The sequence below is a fragment of the Maniola hyperantus genome, chromosome 28 (assembly GCF_902806685.2).
Source record: "Maniola hyperantus chromosome 28, iAphHyp1.2, whole genome shotgun sequence".
NCBI lineage: Eukaryota > Metazoa > Arthropoda > Insecta > Lepidoptera > Nymphalidae > Maniola > Maniola hyperantus.
In genome coordinates this window covers 6,057,461-6,084,332 of record NC_048563.1, presented here as the reverse complement: position 1 = coordinate 6,084,332, position 26,872 = coordinate 6,057,461, and the positions used below count along the sequence as shown (strand labels likewise).

The window sequence follows — 26,872 nt, the reverse complement described above, 5'->3', positions numbered from 1 at the left end:
ATGTTTGCAGACGCTCACATCAATGACTTTTTTGCCATAATGCGCAAAAAAGCGACATCTCTCCTGCAGCGCTTACGTACCAGCGACAACGGCATCCTAAAAGTAACTGCTGCCAGGCCTGACTGTCCCATACTACACCACTGTGTGGCGATAGCTATTGGGTCAGTAAAATAAAATTAATTGTACCTACCCACTAATGAACTAACAATACTAACTTACTATTTAAGGAAAAATTGTAACTAACATACTAACAATCTATGGATCTATGAAGGTCTGAAATAAACGTTTATTTATTTATTTATTATTATTTATTTATTAGCTAGGTATATAGTAGGTACATAGGAGTACTATCTAGTAATAATATTTCCAACTGACGACGCGGCAGGAACCAAATTGGCCGTCAGTGTGCGATCGTCCCTCCGATGGCGCCAGTTCGCTCGCTGCGCCCGCGCTCATCGAGTCCTTCATCTTTCCTCCTTCCTTGGAGTCCTTACACTGAGTATATTGCTCTACATGTTTCTGGAATTGTGACTCCTAGACGCCTGTGGAGAAATATCTTCACAGTGAAGAATTAGAGGAAACGCCCATTCGTCAAAGGGTTTTTGGCCAAAGTGCATCCATCAATGAAATTAATAAAAGGCATTAGGACTGCTGAATAAGCTGTGATGGAATAGCGGTTAGGACGTCTGTCTTCTAATCGGAGGTCAAGGTTCGATCCCGAGCACGCACCTCTAACTTTTCGGAGTTCTGTGCGTTTTAATTAATTAAATATCACTTGCTTTAACGGTGAAGGAAATCATCGTGAGGAAACCTGCATGCCTGAGAGTTCACCATAATGTTCTCAAAGGTATGTGAAGTCTACCAATCCGCACATGGCCAGCGTGGTAGACTATGGCCAAAACCCTTCTCACTCTGAGAGGAGACTCTGTAGTGAGCCGGCGATGGGTCGATCATGATGATGATGATTAGGACTGAGATCACAGATCAAGAAACAAGCACTATTTTTAACCGACTTCAAAAAAACGAGGAGGTTCTCAATTCGTCGGAATCTTTTTTTTTTATGTATGTTCCCCGATTACTCGAAGACGCCTGGACCGATTTTGAAAATTCTTTTTTTGTTTGAAAGAGTATACTTCAAAGTTGGTCCCATTTAAATTTGGTGAAGATCTGATGAACATCTTCGAAGATAGATACTGGAACTCCTCAACGGATGAGAGTAAATTGCTCGCGATCAGTGTAATAGCTTAGTAAACAGTAGATTTTTAACCAGTCATAGCATAATTCCATGGGACCACTAAAAATTGTGAAATAAAAATTTTTTACAAAAAAAAAAAAAAACCGACTTCGATACACAAACACTAAAAATTGAAAAATAATTTAATTTATTACCGAATATATTATGTATACAAGAGTTAATATAGTTCCATAATAATATTTTTTGGGGTCGGTGCCAATGAGGTGCCATTGTGGAGTCTCATAAAAATATGAAGTCTAGACGATTCGCGCAGCTAAAGCTAATTGGCACCGACCCCAAAAAGTATTATTATGGAACTATATTAACTCTTGTATACATAATATATTCGGTAATAAATTAAATTATTTTTCAATTTTTAGTGTTTGTGTATCGAAGTCGGTTTTTTTTTTTTTTTTTTTTTAATTTTATTTTATTTATTTATGGTAGGTATGTTGAAGTCGGGTGAGCTTCACGCTTTGATTTCTAGTTTCTTTTATTATGCTCGTCCGACTTCATACATACAAGTGTAGAAACAAAAGTTATTTTTTACTTTGTACTGGTTTTGGAAGTTGGTTTGACTTATATTTATTAATTATTTTACTTGATTCGATTTGATACATTGACTCATTTGCATTCGCGTATCATGTACCTACCTAATTACTCATTATCGTATTGTCGCAGCGATAGTGCGCGGCGCGTGATGGCGCGGCTGATGCTGCTGCTGGCCGCCGTCGTGTCCGCCGTCGCCGACGAGCCCTAGTGAGTATTTTATTTTTATTTTATTTTTATTTTTTACATCTTATTAGAACGGCAGTGCCACTTACACTAACTAGATAATTAATAATAAATTTAAATACAAATAAAGGTACAAGAAAAAAGACATAAAATACAAAACGATAAAAAATCAAAGGATTTTGAATATGTACGCTGAGAACATTGAATGACATATTCATGTAATGCTCTCAGCGTACTTCAGTAACTCCCGAACCAGTATTATAGAGCCATCATTAAATGGGTCCCATTGAGCATTATTGTCCAAGAGTATATAGCATCCCACGCTGCCCACCGCTGGCCGACACCTCCACCCGTCCCTTCATTGATACATCATGAGAGAGTCGTCGTTTGCAGCTACCCGGTCGTCTGGCAGAACCCCTCGCGCGGCTGCAGCGGCGCGGTGCGGCAGGGCGGCACGGTGGTAGTGACGTGCGCGCTGGCCGCCGGCCGCCTGAAGATCTACGTGGACCCGGCGGCCACCAACCTGAAGATCCTGTGCGAAGATGTAAAGGTGAGCGCTGGGAGCTGCGTCTTTGCGGAGCTGCGGTCGGCTCAGGGCGAGCGGACTGGCGGAGTGTGTATTTCCATCGCCGCTAGAACTGCTGTTGGGAGACTTCTTCTCAATCGTTCACTGTTGACAGAGTGGTCGTGGCTATGAATTCTTCACTGCTGCTCGTGCGATCTCTCTCCAGCGACTTCTGTTGGTGGCATTATGTGCACACACCGAGACAGTGTGTTTGTTGCGGACCTTAAAAACTTATAGTTGACTAAAATTTTTCTTAATTAATTTTTTAAAACTTTGTTTTCATTATTATAATGTTATTACCCCATATCAAGATTCCATAAGACAAGATACTATGAAACTTAGCAAAATATCTGTATTTGCGGTTTCCACGTAAGTTAGTCTATTTTATTACTACTTATAAGTATTTTCAATCATTTCATAGTTTAGTAATTTCATAAATCATATCATTATATTTTATCATTAAATTAATGTTACTTGTGGGCTTGATTTTGAGCAGTGCGAATTCAACGCTGTCAATTAGTTTTGTCTGTTTGCTAGCCTTTCAGCGTCCATCCCGAAATGTCAGCGATAGCTTGCATCCCGGGGAAGGGGATTTGTAAAAACCTAGATCCACGCGGACAAAGTCGCGGGTATCATCTAGTATTTCATAATCGCTTCTATAAATATTTAAAACATTAAAGTGTTGAATTTTCGTGTGCGAGTCCGACTCGCACTTGACCGATTTTATTCAACTTGATGACTTGAAAACAGCAACCGCCGAGTTTCTTGCTGGTTCTTCTCGGTAGGAACGTCATTCCGAACCAGTGGTAAATTAAACTAAGTAGTTAACGATGCAAAAGAACTTGTAATAAGTCTACTTGAATAAATAAATTCTATTCTATTTTATGTTGGCAGCACACACAGCAGCACAGCACATTCTCGTGCCGAGACCTGGACGAGGTGAAGGAGTTCATATCCTCGCACCTCACCCCCGAGCAGCCCCGCGCCAACAGGTCGCTCAACAGGTTCGAAATCAAGAGCTGCGCGCTCCCCTCCGCGCCGCTCCGCTGCGCGCTGGGGCTGGCGCTCGCGGAGGGCGCCCGGCTGCTCGTGCTGGACGACGTGAGCGGCGCCCTGACCCCGCAGCACACGGAGGGGCTGACGGGGCTCGAGGAACTCAGGATCTACTATACGAGGGGTGAGTGGGAGGTCCCGGGTTCCTGGCAACTATCTCCGTCGCCGCGAGCGATACGTGAACACGAACGTGGGAAGGGTATACCGTAGCCACTTCAGCTAAGTTGCCTTTAACTATTGACTTGAACTGCTGGTTACCTATAAAGGTCTTGGACTGTAGTAATAAACTTATATGATTTTTAGGGTTCCGTACCTCAAAAGGAAAAACGGAACCCTTATAGGATCACTTTGTTGTCTGTCTGTCTGTCCGTCTGTTTGCCTGTTGCCAAGAAACCTACAGGGTACTTCCCGTTTTTAATAATGAATTCTAGCCACATAAACTACCACTATACAAAAAATCACGTCATTTTATGACTACAGTCCAAGACCCTGTTGATGGTATTCTTGTTGCAGCACGCCATTGTAGGCATTGTTGATTTGTAGCCAATAGTGATTGGATCGTGACACTGTAGCTGTCACTTGTTGATATCCAGGAGGGAACCAGATCATGCCGTACGAAGTCCTCGCGCAGCTCCCCTCGCTGGGCAGCTTCGCGCTGAGGCGGGGCGCCGTGGTGCTGCGCGCGGGGACCATAGCGGGTGCGAGGCCCCTGCCGGCGCTGCGCTCGCTGGAGCTGGGGCACGGGGATCTGCGGAGCGTGCCAGCGGGGGCCTTCAGCTACGCGCCCGCACTCAGCCAGCTGATGCTGTGGGCGAACGAGATAGAGGACATTGACGAGGACGCGTTAGCTGGTGAGTGGTGGTGGTGGCCTTCAGCAGATTGCATTGTCCCACAAGAGAGCTCGGACGAGCGAGAGGGCAGGTCGCTCCACCTGTGCAGGTTACGCCAAGGAAGTCTGTCCAGGCAAGTAGGTACAGTTCGCGACAGGTCCACATTGCGATCGGGTTGGCGACGCCCCGCACACCCGCACAGTGCAGGATAGCGCAGGTGCTGAGCACCCCCGCCCCCTCCACCTCATATCCTGATTGCCATCTCAACCTGTCGCGAACTTTGCCGGGTGTGTGTACGATGTAGTGTGAATAGGGTATTTTACCGTTTTTTGAAAAGTGTTTCAATCTAAATATATAAAAGGAAAAGGTGACTGACTGACTGACTGATCTATCAACGCACAGCTCAAACTACTGGACGGATTACGCTGAAATTCGGCATGCAGATAGCTATTATAACGTAGGCGTCCGCTAAGAAAAGATTTTTCATAATGCAACCACTATAGGGATAAAATAGGGGTTTGAAGTTTGTATGAAAGTCTGTCAGTTTCGAAGTGTCTATAAAGAAGTTTTGTAGTTAGTATTTTTGCAATTAGCAGTATGACATATTTTATTAAGCTCATATTATGTTAAAATTTGATCATAAAGTGATACCTAATAAACCACCAAAAAATTTACAAAAAATTAGTCGATCGAATACTGCATTTTTGAAAATTCTGCATTTCTAATTTCACCGCGAAAACGCTGCCCGCCATCTTGTAAAGTTCATGAGCCGTGATGACGTCACTTTGTCTAAAAGGAATTTTCTTAGTGAAAGAGTACATGAAGAAGTACATATTTTTTGCAATTTAAAATGAGTAACTTGCCTTTTCTTTCGTGTGCAATGTGCCTGCATGTTCTGCAACTTATTCGGTGTTTTTACATGGGAATACCCCAGTGTAAAAACACCGAATAAGTTGTGGATTCAAGTTGTGTCAAAACCGACTTCGATACACAAACACTAAAAATTGAAAAATATTTTAATTTATAATATTAAAATACTTGATAAACGTTCACTTTGCCTTCTCGGTGCTCCTCTTTATAATGAATCCATACAACCACTCTTGGATCAAAAAGTCAGAACATTTTCGGCTAATACCGACAAATTGGGCACTCTAAATTCTCACATTGCATTTTCGATCCTAAAATATTGCCTTTTTGTACCTAAATTAATTTACATTCTCCGCGCGAGCCCAATTTGGAAATTTCATGGACTACTCGATAACATGGATGCCACCCTTAAAAGTACACTAGAACAAATTCTAAATTTAACTTTTGATGAGCACTCTTGGAACCAAGCAACTTTACCGGTCAAGTACGGTGGCATCGGCGTGAGGAAAATTTCCAGTGTAGCTCTTCCGGCTTTTCTGTCCTCTGTGCATAGTATAAAAGAGCTTAGCTCTCAAATTCTCAGATCCAATTCATCATTGACCTATGCCACAGAGGCCCTAGAGAGTTGGAAGGTCAGATGTCCCAATGTCGACATCCCGAAGGAACGTACTACACAAAAACTTTGGGATTTGCCATTGGTTCAACTGACACATACGAATTTGGTTCAAAATCTTACAAGTGACAGAGATCGTGCCAGGCTTCTAGCATTATCCGAAAAGGAATCTGGGTATTGGCTGCATGCCTTGCCATCAAAAAATCTCGGCACACTTTTAGATAACGAAAGTTTTCGTGTGGCTCTAGGTCTCAGATTGGGAACACCACTGTGCCATCAGCACAGATGTCCGTGTGGAAAAGAGGTTGATAAATTTGGAATCCACGGACTCTCTTGCCAAAGGAGCTCCGGTAGGCTGTTTAGGTATGGCTCTCTTAACGATACAATTAAAAGAGCTCTTGCCACCATAAATATCCCTGCGCTCATTGAGCCGGCAGGGATTAGTCGGGATGATGGCAAGAGACCTGATGGATTGACGCTGGTTCCCTGGGAACGGGGACGGGCGCTAATGTGGGACGCAACTTGCGTTGACACATTGGCCCCGTGTCATATCAGGAAGACAGCATCAAGACCGGGAGCCGCAGCAGAAACAGCTGAAAACGGCAAGCGGCGCAAGTATGCCTCTCTTATAGAGAGTTACATTTTTGTGCCGTTTGCCGTGGAGACCCTGGGGCCATGGAGTCTTAGTGCTAAAAATTTTTTACGAGACATTTCACCGCGATTAATAGCCTCAACTGGTGACAGAAGGGCTGGCTCATTTTTTGCGCAGCGGATCAGCCTGGCTGTCCAGCGCGGAAATGCAGCCAGTATTCTTGGCACCATTCCACGCGGTCATGATTTATATAGTAATTAGATAAGGCTAGCTTTAAGTTTTATTGTATTAAAAAAAAAAAAAAAAAAAAAAATTTATTACCGTATATATTATGTATACAAGAGTTAATATAGTTCCATAATAATACTTTTTGGTGCCGGTGCCAATTAGCTTTAACTGCGCGAATCGTCTAGACTTCATATTTTTATAAGACTCCACAGTGGCACCTCATTGGCACCGACCCCAAAAAATATTATAATGGAACTATATTAACTCTTGTATACATAATATATACGGTAATAAATTTTTATTTTTCAATTTTTAGTGTTTGTGTATCGAAGTCGGTTTTTATTTTTTTTGTAAAAAAAATTTATTTCACAATTTTTAGTGGTCCCATGGAATTATGCTATGACTGGTTAAAAATCTACTGTTTACTAAGCTATTACACTGATCGCGAGCAATTTACTCTTATCCGTTGAGGAGTTCCAGTATCTATCTTCGAAGATGTTCATCAGATCTTCACCAAATTTAAATGGGACCAACTTTGAAGTATACCCTTTCAAACAAAAAAAGAATTTTCAAAATCGGTCCAGGCGTCTTCGAGTAATCGGGGAACATACATAAAAAATAAAAAAAATAAAAAATAAAAAAAGATTCCGACGAATTGAGAACCTCCTCCTTTTTTTGAAGTCGGTTAAAAATAGTATGAGAATAGTAAATAATCTATGGAGCTACCTAGATATGCTTTTACGAACCGGTTGTCCATGACTGCAATAAATGAAATATATTGTACGGGAACTGGAGTAATCATTTATTTATGAATCTGAATTGTATTAGGTATACCTACTATTTGAAACGAAAACAAAGTAAAAAAGCTTAAATAAAGTCGAGTAGACAATAGGCTACTTGACTCATATCTAATTTCGTCCAATAAATGATTATTTATTATAGTATTTTGCTTAAGACAACGAAATATATCAATAACAATTATTAAAAACGCAGGATGGATATATAAATCCTATTTAAAAAATACAGTTTTTATTTTTATTTGAAACTCAGAAATCGCTGTCAGCCATGATGTGACGTCATTAAATATGTAAACAAACAAATGTCATCCGTATTGACTAACGTAGTATCCATATATATAAAATTTCAAGTCCTCCTGACTAACTTATATATCAACGCACAGCCTAAACATCTAAACAGCTGGTCCTAGATACATGAAATTTGGTGGGTGTGTTCTTTGTAGGTAAAGAGAAGGTATCCACTAGGAAAGGATTTTTTGAAATTCCACCCCTGAGTGGGTTAAATGGGGGTTTGAAATTTATGAAGTCCACGCGGGTGAAGTCACGAGCATAAGCTAGTTTTTATATATTTCTCACTAATAACATAGTGAACGTAAAAAGTTATCGTTTTCTCTTTATAAATTGAAAAAGTTATTAAGTAAGACTTACAACAAAGTAATAAAAATATCCTCAACTTATAGGAACTGACTTTATTCCATTTAGACAATACTTAATAAACTTCAATCTTAGTTCTAAACTATTAACTTCTTCAAGACATAATTATAAATTCTAATTTTCCCTGCTTCAAATCAATAGCTCCCGCTCTTATTGCCGCCATTTTTAGCTCTCCTCATAATTCTTTTTTTAAATTCAACTGTAGGCAAAGCAATGTCGCTAACAATCGGCCATTCTGACTTCATGTCTGTCCTCAGACATTCAGGCTCAATTGAAAGAGATTCTCATTCTATCAAACTCATAGTTTTATCTTGATTTCATGATCACTAACTTTTCATTAATCAAACCACTTCTTTGGTTGAATTCGAAAAATTTCATCTTTTCTTGTCAGGGTTTCTTATTTTATCAAACTTTATATTAATTTCATAATCACCTAAACATAATTACTTAAACCAAACTATTTCTTTGGTTGATTGTTGCATTCGAAGTATTTCATCTTTTCTTGACAAGGGTTCTCATTCCATCAAACTCATAGTTTTATCTTAATCTCATAATCATCACCTTTGCTTAAACTAAACCGCTTTTTTGGTTGATTGTTGCATTCGAAGAATTTCATCTTTTCTTGGCAGGGGTTCTCATTTCATCAAACTCATACTTATATCTTAATCTCATAATCACCATCTTTGTTTAACCAAACCACTTCTTTGGATGATTGTTACATTCGAACTTGTCAGGGGTTCTTATTTCATCAAACTCATAGTTTAATATTAATTTCATAATCACCATCTTTACTTCAACCAAACTATTTCTTTGGTTGATTGTTGCATTCGAAGAATTTCGTCTTTTCTTGACAAGGGTTCTCATTCCATCAAACTCATAGTTTTATCTTAATCTCATAATCATCACCTTTGCTTAAACTAAACCGCTTCTTTGGTTGATTGTTGCATTCGAAGAATTTCATCTTTTCTTGGCAGGGGTTCTCATTTGATCAAACTCATACTTATATCTTAATCTCATAATCACCATCTTTGTTTAAACCAAACCACTTCTTTGGATGATTGTTACATTCGAACAATTATTTCGTTTCGGCCATCCTTTTCTTAGAATGTCCTCATTCACACATCAGACAGACATAGACATCAGTTTAATATTCATGATCATTGTCAATGATGCCTAATGGCCGCAAACTAATAGTCTCAGTCTCTTATTATGATCGTCATCATATCCCCAACGTCATGACATCAGTAAAACATCCATGATCGTTCGTCAATAATGCTTATTATTACTTGTCACCTTAATTAACTATATCATTTACGCCATGACAGCCCGCTCACTAGTCTATGGTCATTCTCTTATCATCTTAATCATCATCTTAATTAATTATATCATTTACGCCATGGTGCATCCTGATGGCCGCAAACTAATAGTCTCATTCTCTTATGGTGATCGTCATCATATCCACAACGTCATGACATCAGTAAAATATCCACGATCGTTACGTCAATGATGCCTGAAAGGAACAAAATAAAAACAATTAAGCAGTATCTGAGTTCTTTAAATGTGTAAAATATGCAGTGTAACTTAAGAGATATACTCACTTATTATTACTTGTCATCTTTAACTAACTATATCATTTACGCCATGGCAGCCCGCTCACTAGCCTATGGTCGCAAACTTAATAGTCTCATTCTCTTATCATCTTAATCATCATTTTAATCATTATTTTAATCATCATCTTAATTAACTATATCATTTACGCCATGGTGGCCCGCTCACCATCCTGATGGCCGCAAACTAATAGTCTCATTCTCTTATGGTGATCGTCATCATATCCACAACGTCATGACATCAGTAAAATATCCACGATCGTTACGTCAATGATGCCTGAAAGGAACAAAATAAAAACAATTAAGCAGTATCTGAGTTCTTTAAATGTGTAAAATATGCAGTGTAACTTAAGAGATATACTCACTTATTATTACTTGTCATCTTTAACTAACTATATCATTTACGCCATGGCAGCCCGCTCACTAGCCTATGGTCGCAAACTTAATAGTCTCATTATCTTATCATCTTAATCATCATTTTAATCATTATTTTAATCATCATTTTAATCATCATCTTAATCATCATCTTAATTAACTATATCATTTACGCCATGGTGGCCCGCTCACCATCCTGATGGCCGCAAACTAATAGTCTCATTGTCTTATCGTGATCGTCATCATATTATCCACAACGTCCTGGCAATAACATGGCACATTTTGCTATAAGTAATATCTTCTGCATATTTCAATAGCTTATAAATTTTGTTTCTTGTATGACATCAATCTCTTTATCAAACTATGATCTTTAAATTGTACCGCATTTACATCTTGATCATCATTACAGATTCTTGCTGAAACAGAAATAAAAACAAAGCAGCAACAAAATCACCATTAAAAGGTGGTACATAATTTATTATTGTTAATTGTCGTGTTTTAAAAACGTTTAACTTTCAAGAGTAAAAGATTAATTTTTTTATTACGATTCCCGCGCATAATTTTTTTGCGCAAATATATATTTTTTCAGATTTTTTTTAATGTGCTGTTTAGTAATTTTTTTTTAATTTTACAAAAAATTATATCACAATTAAAATATTTTAAGTCATCTACGATTCACCAGGCTGCATGATCTACGACCTTTGCCTTTTCGAGGAACGAATCGAAATATGCATACTACACCTATACAGCTGCATTCCAATTTATGATTGATCCAAAAAGATAACAAATATGGCGATACTGATCACGTGACTTTATTTTGACTTGACCTCTAGTGATGCGCTATTGCTGAACTAACTATATTGGGAATGTGGACGTTTGAATGAATTAACTCTGATGTAAAGAATTATATTTTCATTTTATGTACTTGCAAAACTTATAAGTCCGTAAACATTATTACGAGAACGCAATATAAAATAACTTTATATATCTATTGATGGTTCGTAAAGAATGGGGCCGATTCTGTTGTACACAATGCTATATTAAAATAATTTGATTTAAATAACTCGATCAATTTCCGATTCTGAACGAATTATCGATGTGTACGGTCCCTAACATTCATACATTTTTCGTCTGTGGTTGCAATGTCTAAAGAAATTAAAGAATGCGAAACGTCAAACTAGCATTTTAGTTTACTCTGTGGATCTTAATTTTGTTTTCATTTCATTTTTAATAAAAATTTTGCTTAAATCATGGATAAAAAGAATGAATTTTACGTGTAGGTATTTTTGATATGTTGTTCATGGACCACAAGTCGTTAGTGAGTGTTTTAAACTGTTTTATCATCGGGAAAAGTGTTAACGACGTTTATGTCACGGTGCTTTTTACTTCGAACAAAACTATGGAAATATGAACTGATATAGGTAGTTTGTACATCAACAGCTAATAATATTTGTAGTAGCAATACCAAAGATTATTTTTAATGCCGGCATACTTTTTCTCTAGAATCGTTACACGTTTCGTTATACGCATATATATATTTTTTTGTTAAAATAATCAAAATATACCTAGTGTATTATTTTAATAATTTCGACTGTAATATAAATTCTTATAAACATTTTATAAATCAATAAACTGATTGATTGCCTCCTAATGCCCTATTCATTTTAAAATTATTAAATTTCTACATTTTGATGAAATAATAAATCGACATTAATTAGTTTGACATCATACAACTTTTCTCACTTCCCGATTCTCCCGGGTTAGGTTATCCCATAGATTATCTACTAAGTATATTGTTATCCTATAAGTTATTGGTAGGCTCAAAAGAGCTAGAACCCAGAGCCGTAAAACCAGTAAAAAAAAGTTATCGATCTGTGGTCAATGAAGTGTAGTTAATAAATAAAGGCCTTAAAGGACTGTTATCCAGGGCCGTAAACTAAAAAAAGTAAATAAATAAACCTTTATTTTATGTTTCAACACCCAGTTTTTTTTTTTACCTTTTTTTTTTGGTCGGTGTGTTTTACTACATTTTTCATTCGGATTCGTCCAGAATTTGGACAGTAAACACTAGACACGACGTTACTGGTTTTTTTTTTAAATTTAAAATGCTATGTTATACTTTATTAAGTTTAATAAAACAAAGATATTGTGATGATATTACTTTTGTTTTAAATAGTTCACACTCAACTTAGACACAAGTTTTACCTCTTTCATTGTTACTATGTTAAATATTAAGCAACAACAATGAAAGAGATAAACTTGTATCAAAATAACCTCGAAAAATTATAACAACAATAGGTGTAGGATAAGGGCTATATATAGCAGAACAACAGAACCATAGTTATGGGTATATCTAAGAAAATTAGTTCGTAGTTCGTACACCAACTACTAGGAGCGCTGATTTCCTTGATGGTTTCGTATAATATTTTCCGCGAGTGATAACTCTATACCCTAATATAATACTACTCTATTGTTTATGATTCCGGACTTTTCCTAAAGTCCATTTGAATATTTTAAAATATAAATTATTATAATATCTATGTTCTGCATTTTAGTCGAGACAAAATCAAAACTCAATTTAACACTCAAAGTACATAGGTACTTTAATAAACGAATAAAAATAGGTACTCACAAAATTGTGGGCGATGAGTAATCTTCACTTCGGAACTAATAAAAATATCCTCAACTTATAGGAACTGACTTTATTCCATTTAGACAATACTTAATAAACTTCAATCTTAGTTCTAAACTATTAACTTCTTCAAGACATAATTATAAATTCTAATTTTCCCTGCTTCAAATCAATAGCTCCCGCTCTTATTGCCGCCATTTTTACCTCTCCTCATAATTCTTTTTTTAAATTCAACTGTAGGCAAAGCAATGTCGCTAACAAAAGTGATCTTTGCAAAAATAAATTTGGGTTGCAGTCGTTAGTGATATAGGATCCCTTTAAGCAAGTCTTCGCGTGTTACGTATATTTATTTCACTGGGCACTCTAATCCACAACTTTCCTGTGGTCTTTATCGATGCGTTTTTACATTCTCGGATGATACAATAACGATAATTACTATATTTTTCATGTAAACTAGTATAGAAGTCATGTTTATTAAACTTTGGGAGGTTATGCTGTTGTTTACAAATGCATGACGTCAGAGCATAGATAATCTATCGGCCAAACATGGCCGACAGTGTTTTCACCTGTCTAAGAAAAATATATTTTTAAATTAAAGTTTTACGGTTTTTAGGGCGCAAAAAAATATAGTGTTAATTTTTTTGATCTAATAGGACAAATATTAACCATTTAAGACCAACTTAAAAATTGTCAACTAGCCTATTGGTAGGTATTTTGTTAACAAGTGCTAAGGTGACATTACACAACATTGACATCGTGACGTCACAGTCGGGATTCATCATGGCGGCTACAGCTTAGTGTGTTTCGGATACTTGTAGAACAGATTAAAAAAAACCGGCCAAGTGCGAGTCAGGCTCGCGCAATGAGGGTTCCGTACTAAAGTCGTATTTTTTCGACATTTTGCAGGATAATTAAAAAACTATGATACATAAAAATAAATAAAAATCCGTTTTAGAATGCACAGTTGAAGACCTTCCATATTATACCCCACTTGATATAGTTATCTTACTTAGAAAATTAAAAATACTAATTATTATTAGTTCATGACCACAATTTTTTTTTTTTTGTGTGATGTAACGACAAATTCGCGGATTTCAGATTTTTCCCCGAATTTCAGCTATAAGACCTACTGTTTCGGCCCCTACCTGGCTCCGCAGGGAGTCCGGGTTCTGGGGCCCATCGCAGGACCTCATCACTCGACCAGGCTAGGGGTAGGGTCGCACTAACCTTGAAAGGAGGTGCTTTTGAGGTACGGAACCCTAAAAATGAAATCTTTATAATGAATTATAAAATCTATAAATATAAAATTCAAAGTCCTGACTGACTGACTGACTGACTGACATAAATATATCAACGCACAGCCTAAACCGGTGGTCCTAGAGACATAAAATTTGGAGGTTCTATTCTTTGTAAAGAGTACTGTATCCACTAAGAAAGGATTTTTCGAAATTCTACCCCTAAGAGGGTTAAATGGGGGATGGAAGTCCGTCATTTTTCAAGTTATTTTCACGAAAATTGGTATTTGGGTTTTCGGTCACAAATGAAGAAATATGTGTTTCAGGATTTTTGGAAAATTCGTGGTAAATTAGGGGATGAAAGTTTGTATAGGAAAGTTTTGTCATTGTTAATTAACTTGGGAAAGTAGGTTCTTTATAAGACTTAGGTGTCAGCTAAGAAACGGTTTTCAGAAAATCCTTCCCTAAGAGGGTGGAATGGGGGTCGAAGGTTATATTATCAAAGTCCTATGTTTTTTTAAGATAGATACATAAAATTCGGGATTCAGGTTATTAATTTTAAATAATAAAAACCTGTAGAAGGATGAAAGTATGTATGGGAAATTTGGAAAGTAGGTTCTTTATAAGACTTAAGTGTCAGCTAAGAAACGGTTTTCAGAAAATCCTTCCCTAAGCGGGTGGGAGGTTATATGAAAGTTTTATGTTTTTAAAGTTACAGACGTGAAATCAATATATTTTAGGTCGTCAGCTTTAAATAATAAAATCTGTATAAGTGGTTTTGGAAAATCATCCTTAAATGTGGTAAAATAGAAGATTATTGTTATTGTTAACTTGAAGTTTGGAAGGCAGGTTCGATTTAGATTTCTTAAAATGTGGTCCATGGACCCCTTAGGGGTCCGTATCATGTGTACTCGGGGTCCGCAGCAGCTCAGTAAACCCTTGTGTAGTAAACTGCACTGCCTTACCCGCACTGACCGACCATGTCAGGACGCTTCTCGGAACAGTGCAGCGCAGATGATATCAGCGATGAAGATCTTATGAGATCTAAAGAAGTGTTTGAAAGCTGAATATCAAGTAAAATGTCTTTTGGAATTCTGGTGTTCGTTAAGTGGGCCCTCTTCTTGTAAAGCGGGCTATGTCTGCTCTCATACCATTTGCTACCACATATCTTTCTGAAGCAGGGTTTTCGGTACTAGTTTCTATAAAAACTAAAAATCGCAATCGATCGCAGACGTTATAGTAAATAGAGGAAACTACCAATATAACTGATTTCTAAAATTCACGGTTTTTTTCCTGACACAGGTTTGACAGGGGTCCATGAAATTTTAAAATTCTGACAGTGGTCCGTGGCTGCCAAAAGTTTAAGAAACCTTGATTTAGAGGTAGGTGTCAGCAAAGATTTTTTACGAAAATCTTACGGGTCTAAAGGGGTAAAATGAAGGTTGAAAGGTTATAAGAAAGTCCTATGTTTTTGCCCAAAAAATGCCGTTTGTTTCCTGTAGGCCACGCGGGCGAAGCAGCGGGCAGAAGCTAGTTCATTATATTCCTATTGCTTATTGCTAATACTATCTTGTTTATACATAATTGTTAGTTAGCTGTTAAGTATTAAGTATACCAATAAATGAATGTGTTACGTGTAGGTACCTATCGACTGTCGACGGCACTGGTGTACGGAAAAACTTATTTAAAGTTTATGAATGCACAAAACTTATTGTAAACTGTTAATATTCTTCTGTAATAAAATAAATAAATAAAAAATAAAAATAAATTGGATTTTTCTCGCTTGGTGTAAAATACCCTATTGTGTCTGTGGCACAGCAAGGCGAGGAACAACTCGGCGGGTCACACAAGCTCACATGTGTCAATACTCCTATCAATATGTGACTCATGGAAAGGGGTCACGGCCCTCAGCGATGAGGAGTAATGCAATATATTTGTTGTTTCAGGTCTATCCGAGCTGCTGAGCCTCAGCCTGAACTGGAACCGACTGAGCTCGCTGCCGCGTGCTCTGCTGCGCCCGTGCCCGCGCCTGGAGCACGTGAACCTGAACGACAACCGGCTCACGTCGCTGCCCGACGACTTGTTCCGAGGATTAGTGCATTTGAGATATGTAAGTCACCTGTCTCAAAATTGCACTAATACGTGGTTTTTTCGACAGGGTTGAGCCAAAAACTTTTCACAAGATAAGTAGGTTGTGACGGAAGGTCACTATTTATATAGACAAGATTGGAAATTCAGTTCTCGTTTGTATATAACGAAGAGCAGTCAAGATGCAGGGAGCTCTGGCCGCAGTGATGCGGTGGGTCCCACAGTCAGCAAAATTCAGTACCAAGAAGGTTCTGGGCGTAAGGACGTCCTAGATGCAAGAAGCCCTGAAATTGAGACAATCCTGTGAGCTCATAATATGTCTTCAGGTCTCCACAGGTGGCGGCGTTCGGGTCTACTCCTTGGCTTGGAGCGTTGTATATCGGATACTCAGATGAATTATTTCTGAGATCGGATAGTATAGAAATGTTATAATAGTTATTTGTTATGCAAGGGTGCAAAGATGTTATTTTGTCCCGAGAGTTTGTATTGAATTCCGAGCCAGCGAAGGAGTCTAAGGTTCCACGAGCGAAGCGAGTGGTTCAAAGATAGAATCCTGAGCGTAGCGAGGAATTCAAAGACTCGAGCGCAAATAAATTTGCACCCGTGCGAAACACACAACTTTTCATCTCACTACAGCGAGGAGAACGCTAGATGATTGATACAAGAGGCGCCAGAACCGTGAAGGTTTCAGACTTCAAAGTTTTGGCAATTCTAGCATAAATAATTATAGATATAAAAATTATCTTGATATGACACGGGTAAAAAATAAACTGATTATTCTTTTCCAGGTGGGAATATCTGACAACAACGCCCAACTTTACCTCTCCGACCACCAGTTCTCCAACCTGCCGGCGCTGGAGACCGTGGTGCTGCGCGGCGCCTCCATCCAGAGCCTGCCCGAGCACCTGCTGCAGAACTCCACCGGCCTGGAGCACCTGGACCTGTCCGCCAACAACCTCACGTCCGTCCCCGCCGACATGTTCCGCGGTCTGCTCAAGCTGAGGGTGCTGAACTTGAGCCACAACAAGTTGGTGTACATCCACGAGAAGCTGTTCTGGAACCTGGACAAGCTGGATACTCTGGACCTGAAGGGCAACGCCCTGGAGGGGCTCCCGGAGGGGGTGTTCGCTGGACTGAAAGGGTTGAAGGTGCTCAAGTTAGGGGGTAACCACATCGACGCGCTGGACAAGTGAGTTTATCTTTGATTTATATTAAGTTTAGTTAATGGCCGATTTCCCAACCACTAACTTTGAAAAAAGTCAAAGTCAATGGAGACTGCCAACAGAAGTGAAAACCTATCAAAAAAGTCAGTTCCGTACCATCGCACAAGAAATAACACTTTGTGAGATAATGTTCTCGGCGGTGTGTGTCTTCCAATCTTGAGAGGAAACCCGTGCTCTGTAGTGAGCCGGCGATGAATTGGTCATGATGAAGCACTTAATACTACTTTCTGATTTTTCACTTTACTTGTGCTACCTTCTGCGATTCTAGGTCGACATGAAATACCCTACAGGTTTTCATTCCCTTGACAAATCTGAACAGACAGACAGACAGACAGACAGACAGACAACGGAGTGACCCTGTAAAGATTCCTATTTTCTCTGGAGATAGGGAACCTTAAGGATGGTGTTATATTCCAGGTCTGTGTTCAACGCGCTGTCGGAGTTGACGGAGCTGGACCTGTCCGGGAACCGCATCCAGCTCCTCCATCCGGAAACCTTCAGTCCCATCACCAAGCTGAAAGTGAGGGAATACATAATCTATACATACTAATAAATAAAACCGGCCAAGTGCGAGTCAGGCTCGCGCAATGAGGGTTCCGTACTACAGTCGTATTTTTTCGACATTTTGCACGATAATTCAAAAACTATGATGCATAAAAATAAATAAAAATCTGTTTTAGAATGTACAGGTGAAGACCTTTCATATGATACCCCACTTGATATAGTCACTCACTTCGAAATTTGAAAATACTAATTATTAGTTCATGACCACAATTTAAATTCTTTTGTGTGATCTAACCCTAAATTCACGGTTTTCAGATTTTTCCCCAAATGTCAGCTATAAGATCTACCTACCTGCCAAATTTCATGATTCTAGGTCAACGGGAAGTACCCTGTAGGTTTCTTGACAGACAGACGGGCAAACAGACAGACAGACAGACAGACAGACAGACAGACAGACAACAAAGTGATTCTATAAGAGTTCCGTTTTTTCTTTTGAGGTACGGAACCCTAAAAAGTAATCCATACAAAAACGGCTCTCAGAAACTATGAAAGCAACCAAAGCCGTGTCCTACTAATGAGACCCTTTGGTGAACCGGTGAGTAACGGATAGCTGATAGCAACACAACAAATAATCAATTCCCGTACAAAATAAGTTCCCGCTGATTGATCAGTGATTGACTGTGAGAAGATCTTTGATTTTTCTTTAAAAATAGACATAAGACAAGATAGATAACGAAGAGTCGCTATAAATCGTTGCAAATCAGTATCGAAAGGAGTCGATTTGCATCGCGATGTATTTACTAATATAATACTATAGTTTCAGAAAATATAGTGTTTCGAAATCCGATATCAAATATCGATATATACTTATTTTCGATATGATCATCATCATCATCACAGTGGACGTCTATCGGTTGATGATGATGATGATGATGACGTAATTTTTCCAAAATCTTAAATTGCTTCGTTATCTAGAAAAATAAGCACAAAGTTGAGCCTTTTTTGATCGAAAAGTACAAATGTTTGAGCGAGCGCGCACCTCGGTGCGGTAAAATCCGTAAAACTGTTCCGTTAAATCAAAATCTGGTGCGGATTTAATTCTGCAGTGCGCGCGTTTTTATGTACTTAGTTCTATATTTCACAGATTCTGCGGGAAAAAACGTACGGAAATTTACCGTGGTGCTACCAGCTCTTTGAGCGTGTAACTTTCAACACATATGTTTTTAGAGAAATCTAGAAAATCACAGCCACAGATATTAGTTTCTAAAATGCTTACCTAGATAATATAGGTATGTAGATTATCTACGCTAAAATGTGTTCATTGAATATGAAGCATTCAAAGGGTTGCTTAGTATTCAAATGAGCATCAAAGTACGATTGTGTAGAGCACATGACGGAGAGTCTCCCGTTAAGATCGATAAACCGCCTGCTGCGCAAATCATCATCAATCAATCAATCATCAATCAATATCAATATATATATACTTATAATAAAACTGTAACAGGTAAAATTCTGTACATTGAAGATATTTTGAAATATTTTTTTCGAGGGCACTCTATAATCGATACTGAACCCAAAACTGTAATTTTTTTCATTTTTGTCTGTCTGTCTGTCTGTCTGTCTGTCTGTATCACGGCCGCGCATCCCGCTGAAACTACTGAATGGATTCCAATGAAACTTGGTACGATTTGAGGTCATACTATGAGAAAGAATATAGGATACTTTTTATCCCGAAATTCAGCATGGTTCCCGTAGGAGAGGGGATGAAAGTTAAAATGTATACTGAGCTGTAATTCATTAACGCGTAGTCCGATTTCATTCATTCTTTTTTTGTTAGAAAGGGGATATTTTAAAAATTGTTCCGTAAATATTTCAAGGTCATCAGTTTTCAACCGACTGTCAAAAAGGAGGTGGTTCTTTTTTCTACATCGATTTTTTTCGAGGTTTCTGGACCGATTTGCAAAATTTTTTTTTAAATCAACAAAAAAAGTTTTCGTGGTGGTCACATAAAAAATTCTGGATTCAACTCCTTAATCCTGATGCTGCAGGGTTACTGCCCGCCTGAGTTATCAAGATTCAGGAAGTTTTCGTAGTGAATTCATATTGTAGGTACCAAGCAACGACTTTATTCTCAGACTTCAAGTCTCAACTCCTCAACCCTGATGATGTAGGGTACAGCACTCCTAAACTATAATGTTTCAGGAACTGCGGATAATGCAAAATTATTGCGACTGTTAGGCGGAACGAAGTTCGCCGGGTCAGCTAGTACTACAATAAGTTCGGAGGCTTTCCAATGCGACAGTGTGCAAATTGATTGGCTAATCGCCTGCTGCGCAAGTACAGCCTCATTTTAACGTGCCGCTAGTCAGTAGGTACCCTTTAAATAAATAAATGCGACAACACAACAACAACAACAAAACAAGGACAAACCATCTAACCAATAAATTGGTTAGATGGTTTGTCCTTCAATCCGGAAAATCAAAGAGTTCCCACGGCATTTTAAAAAACTAAATCCACGCAGACGAAGTAAAAGAATCGTGAAGGCGGAACGCGGTAGTGAACGCGCCCCGGGATGGGAAGAAGCCTACATAGCGGGTGTTTGCAGGCGAGCTGTGCGACGCGCGGAAAAGTCGCGGGCATCAGCTATTATATAATGAAAGGCTAGGCACAGACACTATACGTAGTTTCCATACGTTTTTATGTACGAGAGCATCGAAATGTATGTTCCTATATTGTTATGCTAATGTTTTTGTTATCAGATCCTGTCTCTGGCGAATAACAACATGTCCTTTTCGCGGTGAGTGAACTCCTTCCGCTTCACATCGCCCGAGCTGTGCGTGCAGCTGCAGTGCCAAGTGGACCAGACCAAGTCCTTTCACTAATGTTTTGGTATAAGCCGCGTACTAGTTCATAGCTAGCTCCAGCAGCATGTACCTACCTACGAGTAGATGTAGGTAAACTGACTGAAGAAATCAGACGGTTCCTATTTATGTAATGTTATCTGGAACTCGCGAGCTTTCTGGAATAATCTAGGGACGGAAGCTTTCGCAGGTCTGAAATAATTCTTTCTAGAAAGATGCTATTGCTTGGCAGAGAGCAGTGCTTCTAATATGAAGTTTGGTTTGTTCAACTATCGCACGCTGTTAATATCGAGCGCTGACAATCCCACAGGACTTAGTTAGTCTGTAATCTGCCAGATGGCAGTACCAAATTTTTTTTATTTTAAATGACTAATATTCCCCTTTCCTCTCCAACTAAGCGTCAGGCTTGTACTAGGAGTAAGTACGACAATAGTGCAACGGGCGGGGTTTGAACCGTCGACCTTTCGGTTTTCAGTCCACTCCCTTGCCGGTTGAGCTATTGAAGCTTATAAATATATGGGAAAATCGTAATTGATATCTATAAGACGCTAGTTGGCGTTAGTAGCTAAGATTTAGTGAACTGTTTGACAGTTGAACTGTTATTTATGTTGAATTTCTAAATAAAAATTTTGTTGGTAAGAGCTGAAATCGGACCAGCCTACACTGATTCACTATCACAGCGTCTAACGCTTAGTGATAGCTACCGAGCTCGTTAGGGATATTTTATTTTTAATCCATTGAAGGTTTTATACGAAATATATTTTAATATCACTTGGTGAAGCAGCAATGTATAACCAACCAATGTCAAACGATTTCTTAGGTTATTATTCAGTGTTAGACACTGAGTTAGAGAAGCACTCCTCCAAGTTTATACGACATTATTACTGTCCTACAGACTGTCGGAGGAAAAGTACAAGTGCGACTCCCCCCTGCGTGCGCTGAAGCAGCTCACCACGCTGGACCTGAGCCACAACAGGGTAGCGCTAATGTGCAGCGACTGGCACGCGCTCTGGAACTTAAAGACTCTCGACCTGTCCTACAACGCGTTCACAGAGCTGACAGTAAGTTGTTCTTTAGTCAATGTCATAATCGTAGTCTTTGTAATAATCATAGTCAAGGTCATAATCATAGTGAAAGTCATAATTATAGTCAAAGTTATAATCATAGTCGAGCAAATAATCATAGTCAAAGTCAGTCTAAGTTATAATCATAGTAATTAAAGTCTTAATTATAGCCAAGGTCATAATCGTAATCGAAGTAAAAGTCATAGTCAAAGTCATAATTACAGTAATTAATGTAATTACAGTGACGCCTCTATGTCTCCCAGGTCGATTAGCCGATTGGTTGTTAGTGCGACCCTGCCTCTAGCTTGTCCGAGTGCGGTCCTGGTCATGGGCCCCAGGACCCATGCTCCCTTGGGGGACAAGTAGAGGCCAAAACACCTTCGGAATGTAGAAAACTGTTTTACCACGTCTCGACGAAGGAGTAAACTCTTACATATGATTGCGAAGCCTATCAGCAAAGTACGCCGGTTCACAAACACGATCGTTATTAGGTGGGTTGAAAAATTCACCCGGGAATCGGAAGGTTCTCCGTAGACCAGCTACGCATTGGATAATCCAAGGCCTTCCTTCCATGCGCTCTTAATACCTAGGAGTACGAGTACTAATGGTAATACCTCGGTCCATTGTGAGTTGGCATGGCACATAATGGCTGCCTTGAGCTGTCGATGTAACCGCTCTACCATACCGTTGCACTGAGGAGTGAGGATGGTACGATGTCGTCATCCGATGCTGTGCGCCGGTCAACTCGACGATCTTCGTGAAGAGATGCGAGCTGAATTGAGAACCACGGTCAGTTATTATGGTAAGTGGACACCCTAGTCTCGCTACCCAGCCAGCTAAGAAAACGCTAGCACATGTTTCGGCATTGGAAATACCTCGGGCCATCGTGTAAAACGGTCAATGACTGTGAGGCAGCACTTGAAACCAGAGGAATAAAGTAAAGGACCTATTATGTCTAAGTTAATTAAAGAAAAACGTTCAGATGGTGGAGACGAAAACTGGAGCTTGATACTCCACAGTGGTGTGTCGGTCTTGATATCTGAGAAGTGAATGTGGATCGCCGGAGTTCGCCGAGAGCAGGAGTTTTGATCGTTCCGAATTTGAATTGTTGTTCTAAGTGGCAGCTGCAATGTGCACGCGCGAAATTATGAAGGGTCTTCTCGATCGACCTAAGTCAATCGGGGTGCGGGCCTCGAGGCTGGGCCTCCTTGCCCGGGCATTTCCTCTCAGATAGCACATTGTTACCTGGATCCTAATAGTTTTTGGCCTGGTAAGCCAAGGTCTCGTCTTTCTTTGGCGTAGACCTTATTGTATTGTCTCTCCGTGAAGTGTCCAATCCGGTGGTGTCGTCAATCTCTTGCGTCGTCCTGTCCGTCGCCACTGATGCCTGCGTTGGGTTCAGGTACTTGTGGTGGCCCCAGAAGCTCGCGAGGTAAAGGACGCCCGGGTCTCGCGTGAAGCGGGGCGATGCCGTGGAGATGTACGCAAGCACTGTAGTCCGCGCGAACGAACATTGTGCGTGCGACATACTCCTCCACGACCGGTATCCTGGTATACGTATGATCATTTCGGACGTACCTCGGAGCTCCCCCGATAATACGCAGGCATCTGTTCTGCTGGGTTTGTAGTCGCTGCTTCTGGTATGCTGAGCAGAGGGCATACCAGGCTGGGGCGGGGGGCCCCATACGTCAGGCGCGAACGGACGTAGGCCCCGTGGACTCTCAGTTTGGTCTTGAGTGATAGTTTAGGAAGCGCGAACGCGCGAAGAGGAGCACTATTTAAGTTAGTAGCTATTCGACGCTAGTTGGCGTTGATGCTAAGAGATACAAATAAATACAAATACAAATACAAATACAAATTTCTTTATTGCGAATATGGGTAAACAGTTGAGATGTTACAAAAACAAAAAGGTACAGCCAAATTCTGCCTATTAGCATGCAATATGTTATGTTATACCTAGCATCGAGTTCTGATAATATTACTCGTACATATTTTAAAAATAAGGTAAAAATGTGTCTGGTAATGAAATATGTCAAATAAGAATAAAACGTCAAATAGTCGGATAAGAAAATAATGTTGAGTTAAAATGAGGTTATTATTCAAAATTTTAAGTTAATGTAATGGGGTTCCCATGTATATTAAATAAAAGTAAATCGTGCATTAAGTAATCATTAAATTATGCTCGATTCATTAAGATACTCCTTAATAGAATAATAAGCTGTGCTTATCAAAAATGTCTTTAGTGATGTTTTAAAACTAGTCAAGAGACCGAGATCGATCGAGATAGAGATCGAGTGTTGATTGATTATAGGGGCTTGACGCAGACGTTTCAAGTGTGCTCGCTAGATGTCGTTGATCAATTTGCCTTTCCTAACTTATTTATTTTATAGAATTACCTAATTACTCGATTTTAGCAATCGCTACAGAATCACGGACGTAATATAAATAATGAATTGTCTTCCATGAACTAAATATGATTTGACTTGATTTGAAATTTGATCGGTTCCAGGGTGATGACGTGATGTTCAGGTCGGACCGCCTCGTGGTGGACCTCTCGCACAACAACGTCACGCACATTGAAGAACCCATAGGCTACCTGGTCAACCCTCGGCCGCGGGTCACCTTCCGGCTGAACCATAACCTCTTCAATTGCGACTGCAACATGTTGCCGTACGTGGACGCGCGGCGCCGGGACCTCTTCGCGGTCGACGTCAAGCTCAAGAACGCCGTGTGCTCCCGGCCGGCGGCCCTCCATGACGTCCCCCTCGCTGACCTGACCCCCGACCAGCTCGTCTGCGACGGCCCCGACTGTCCACGGAACTGCACCTGCCTCGACCGACCCTTCATGTCTTGGATGGAGATCGACTGTCCAGCACTACCTCCGAGTTTACCGCAGCAGAGCGGAGACATACATCTGCGCCTGCGACAACCCTCCGACCTGACACACCTGCCCGCAAACGTCACGTACGTGGACCTGTCCGCCGCGCACCTGACCACAGCGCCGGCAGTGTCCCGCGCCGTGGAGATCGATCTCACCAACAATCGCCTAACTCGAGTACCGATCGAGTTGCTCAAACGAAACTGCGTGTTGCACCTCGCCACCAACCCGATAGATTGCTCGTGCGCCAACAGAGATGAACTGGAGTTTCTGAAGTTGAAACATCATCTCGTCAAGGATTACCGCAACATAACGTGCGGAACCAACGTGTCGCTGTCCGGCGTCGACACCGAGGCGCTGTGCGCGGCGCGGGACGCCACCGTCATCGGCTTCTCGGTCGCGGGTGTCGGTGTTCTCGTAGCGGTACTCACCGGTATCGCGTACCGGTACAGTACCGAGATCCGCCTCGTACTGATCAAATTCGGTCTGTGGTGGGGGAAGCCTATAAAAGACGACTACGAGTACGACGCGTTCGTCTCCTTCTCGCACAAGGACGAAGTGTACGTCGTCGACACGCTGGTGCCGAATCTGAAGAGCGGCAGGAACCCTCTGAAGCTGTGCCTGCACTACGAGGACTGGGTGGTGGGGGAGTTCATCCCCACCCAGATAGCCAGGTCGGTGGAGAAGTCGCGGCGCACTATCATAGTGCTGTCGGAACACTTCCTGAACTCGGACTGGGCGCAGATGGAGTTCCGCGCGGCGCACGGCCGGGAGAGGCTGATCATTCTGATGCTAGACGACCTACCTTCGGACAAACACCTAGACCCAGACTTGAAAGCGTACATGAATATGAACACGTACATAAAGGCGAGCGATCCCTTAGTATATGACAGGTTAAAGGATTCCGTGCGCTATACGAACACTCGATTTGGTAAAAAACACAAAAACGCGGACAAAGTCGCGGGGCCAGATGTACACCTCAACGCCGACTGAACGTTACATGTTATGTGTGGGGCGTTAGAAAGAGATAATCGGCAGCTTCGGCTTCGTAGAGCATTGTCTCTGTCTCGAGGTGACAAGTCATCGATTATACGCAAAATGAACAGTGTTTTAAGCAAATGTTTATTATAACGATTTTTTAAACAAAAATGTAAAAAAAATACCACTAATAATAATGCGTGACAGAGACGACGCTCTGCGAAGCCGCCGCTGCCAATTGTCTCTTTCTAACGCTCTGTGTGTAATGTTGTCTGTAACTGGGTTCATACTTCATATACAGTTACAGTAAAACGTTATTTTAGCGTTTCGTTACAAGTCGCTATAACGGTAATAGCGATCACGCTCATCCGATCCCAATCCGTGAAAATACGGATATAAAAATATTTACGACATAAACAAAAAATATACTAAAAATTAAAGAAAAAGTATATGTTCCAATAGGCCATATTTCGTTGCTTACCGCTCTACTTTATTTTTGGCACCAACCCTGTCTAGAAAGCTGCGGTTGTCCTTTCCTCTTTCATATCCATTGCTTTCTATCTTGTTTTTCTGTGAGTATCGTATAATATGGCACCAATCAGTAGCCGCAGCGCAGTAAGAATATGTACATAGACACATATGTATAAAAACCCTTCAATAAATAAAGAAAAAAATGTCTCTTCTTCGGAAACAGAATTCTTTTTTTTTTTTCGACAAATAGGTAGTACACTTCGATACTTGACGACCTCCCTGGCGCAGTGGTAAGTGCTGTGGTCTTATTAGTGGGAGGTCCCGGGTTCGATTCCTGACAGGGATTTAGAATTTTATAAGTTTTAAATGTCTGGTCTGGTGGGAGGCTTCGGCCGTGGCTAATTACCACCCTACCGGCAAAGCCGTGCCACCAAGCGATTAAGCATTCCGGTACGATTCCGTGTAGAAACCAGAAAAGCATGGGTTTATTAATTTTCCGCTTCCATCTTAGACTGCATCGTCACTTACCACCAGGTGAGATTGCAGTCAAGGGCTAACTTGTATCTGATTTTAAAAAAATACAGGCCGATCGAAAACTGTCGAGTCGGAGTGAATTAGAGTTAGAGTATTTTTAAATTTGTTATTAAAAATATACACATGTACACACTCACACACACATACACACACTCACACTCACACACAATACACACTGATACACATATGTACACACACACACACACACACACGTATTTTTAAATTTCATATTCATATCATATCACTAAATTTAG

At 40.1% G+C, this 26,872-nt stretch overlaps 1 protein-coding gene across 1 annotated transcript; it reads left to right on the top strand.

The window, feature by feature from the left end:
* Positions 1–26,216, top strand: LOC117995026 (protein toll-like). Its single transcript, XM_034983006.2, has 11 exons — positions 1–161; positions 1,916–1,993; positions 2,363–2,519; positions 3,429–3,711; positions 4,181–4,438; positions 15,964–16,127; positions 16,894–17,294; positions 17,746–17,848; positions 20,592–20,629; positions 21,589–21,754; positions 24,267–26,216. The coding sequence occupies exons 1-11, from the start codon at positions 1–3 to the stop codon at positions 25,626–25,628; spliced, it is 3,171 nt and encodes a 1,056-aa protein (XP_034838897.2). The 3' UTR covers positions 25,629–26,216.
* The last annotated feature ends 656 nt before the right edge of the window (positions 26,217–26,872 follow it).

Excerpts from the sequence above, each read along its gene's own strand:
- LOC117995026 (XM_034983006.2), top strand. The coding sequence starts at position 1 with ATGTTTGCAGACGCTCACATCAATGACTTTTTTGCCATAATGCGCAAA. Across the intron at positions 162-1,915 it reads TGTGTGGCGATAGCTATTGG|CGATAGTGCGCGGCGCGTGA; the intron begins GTCAGTAAAATA and ends GTATTGTCGCAG. Across the intron at positions 17,849-20,591 it reads GTCCCATCACCAAGCTGAAA|ATCCTGTCTCTGGCGAATAA; the intron begins GTGAGGGAATAC and ends TTTTGTTATCAG.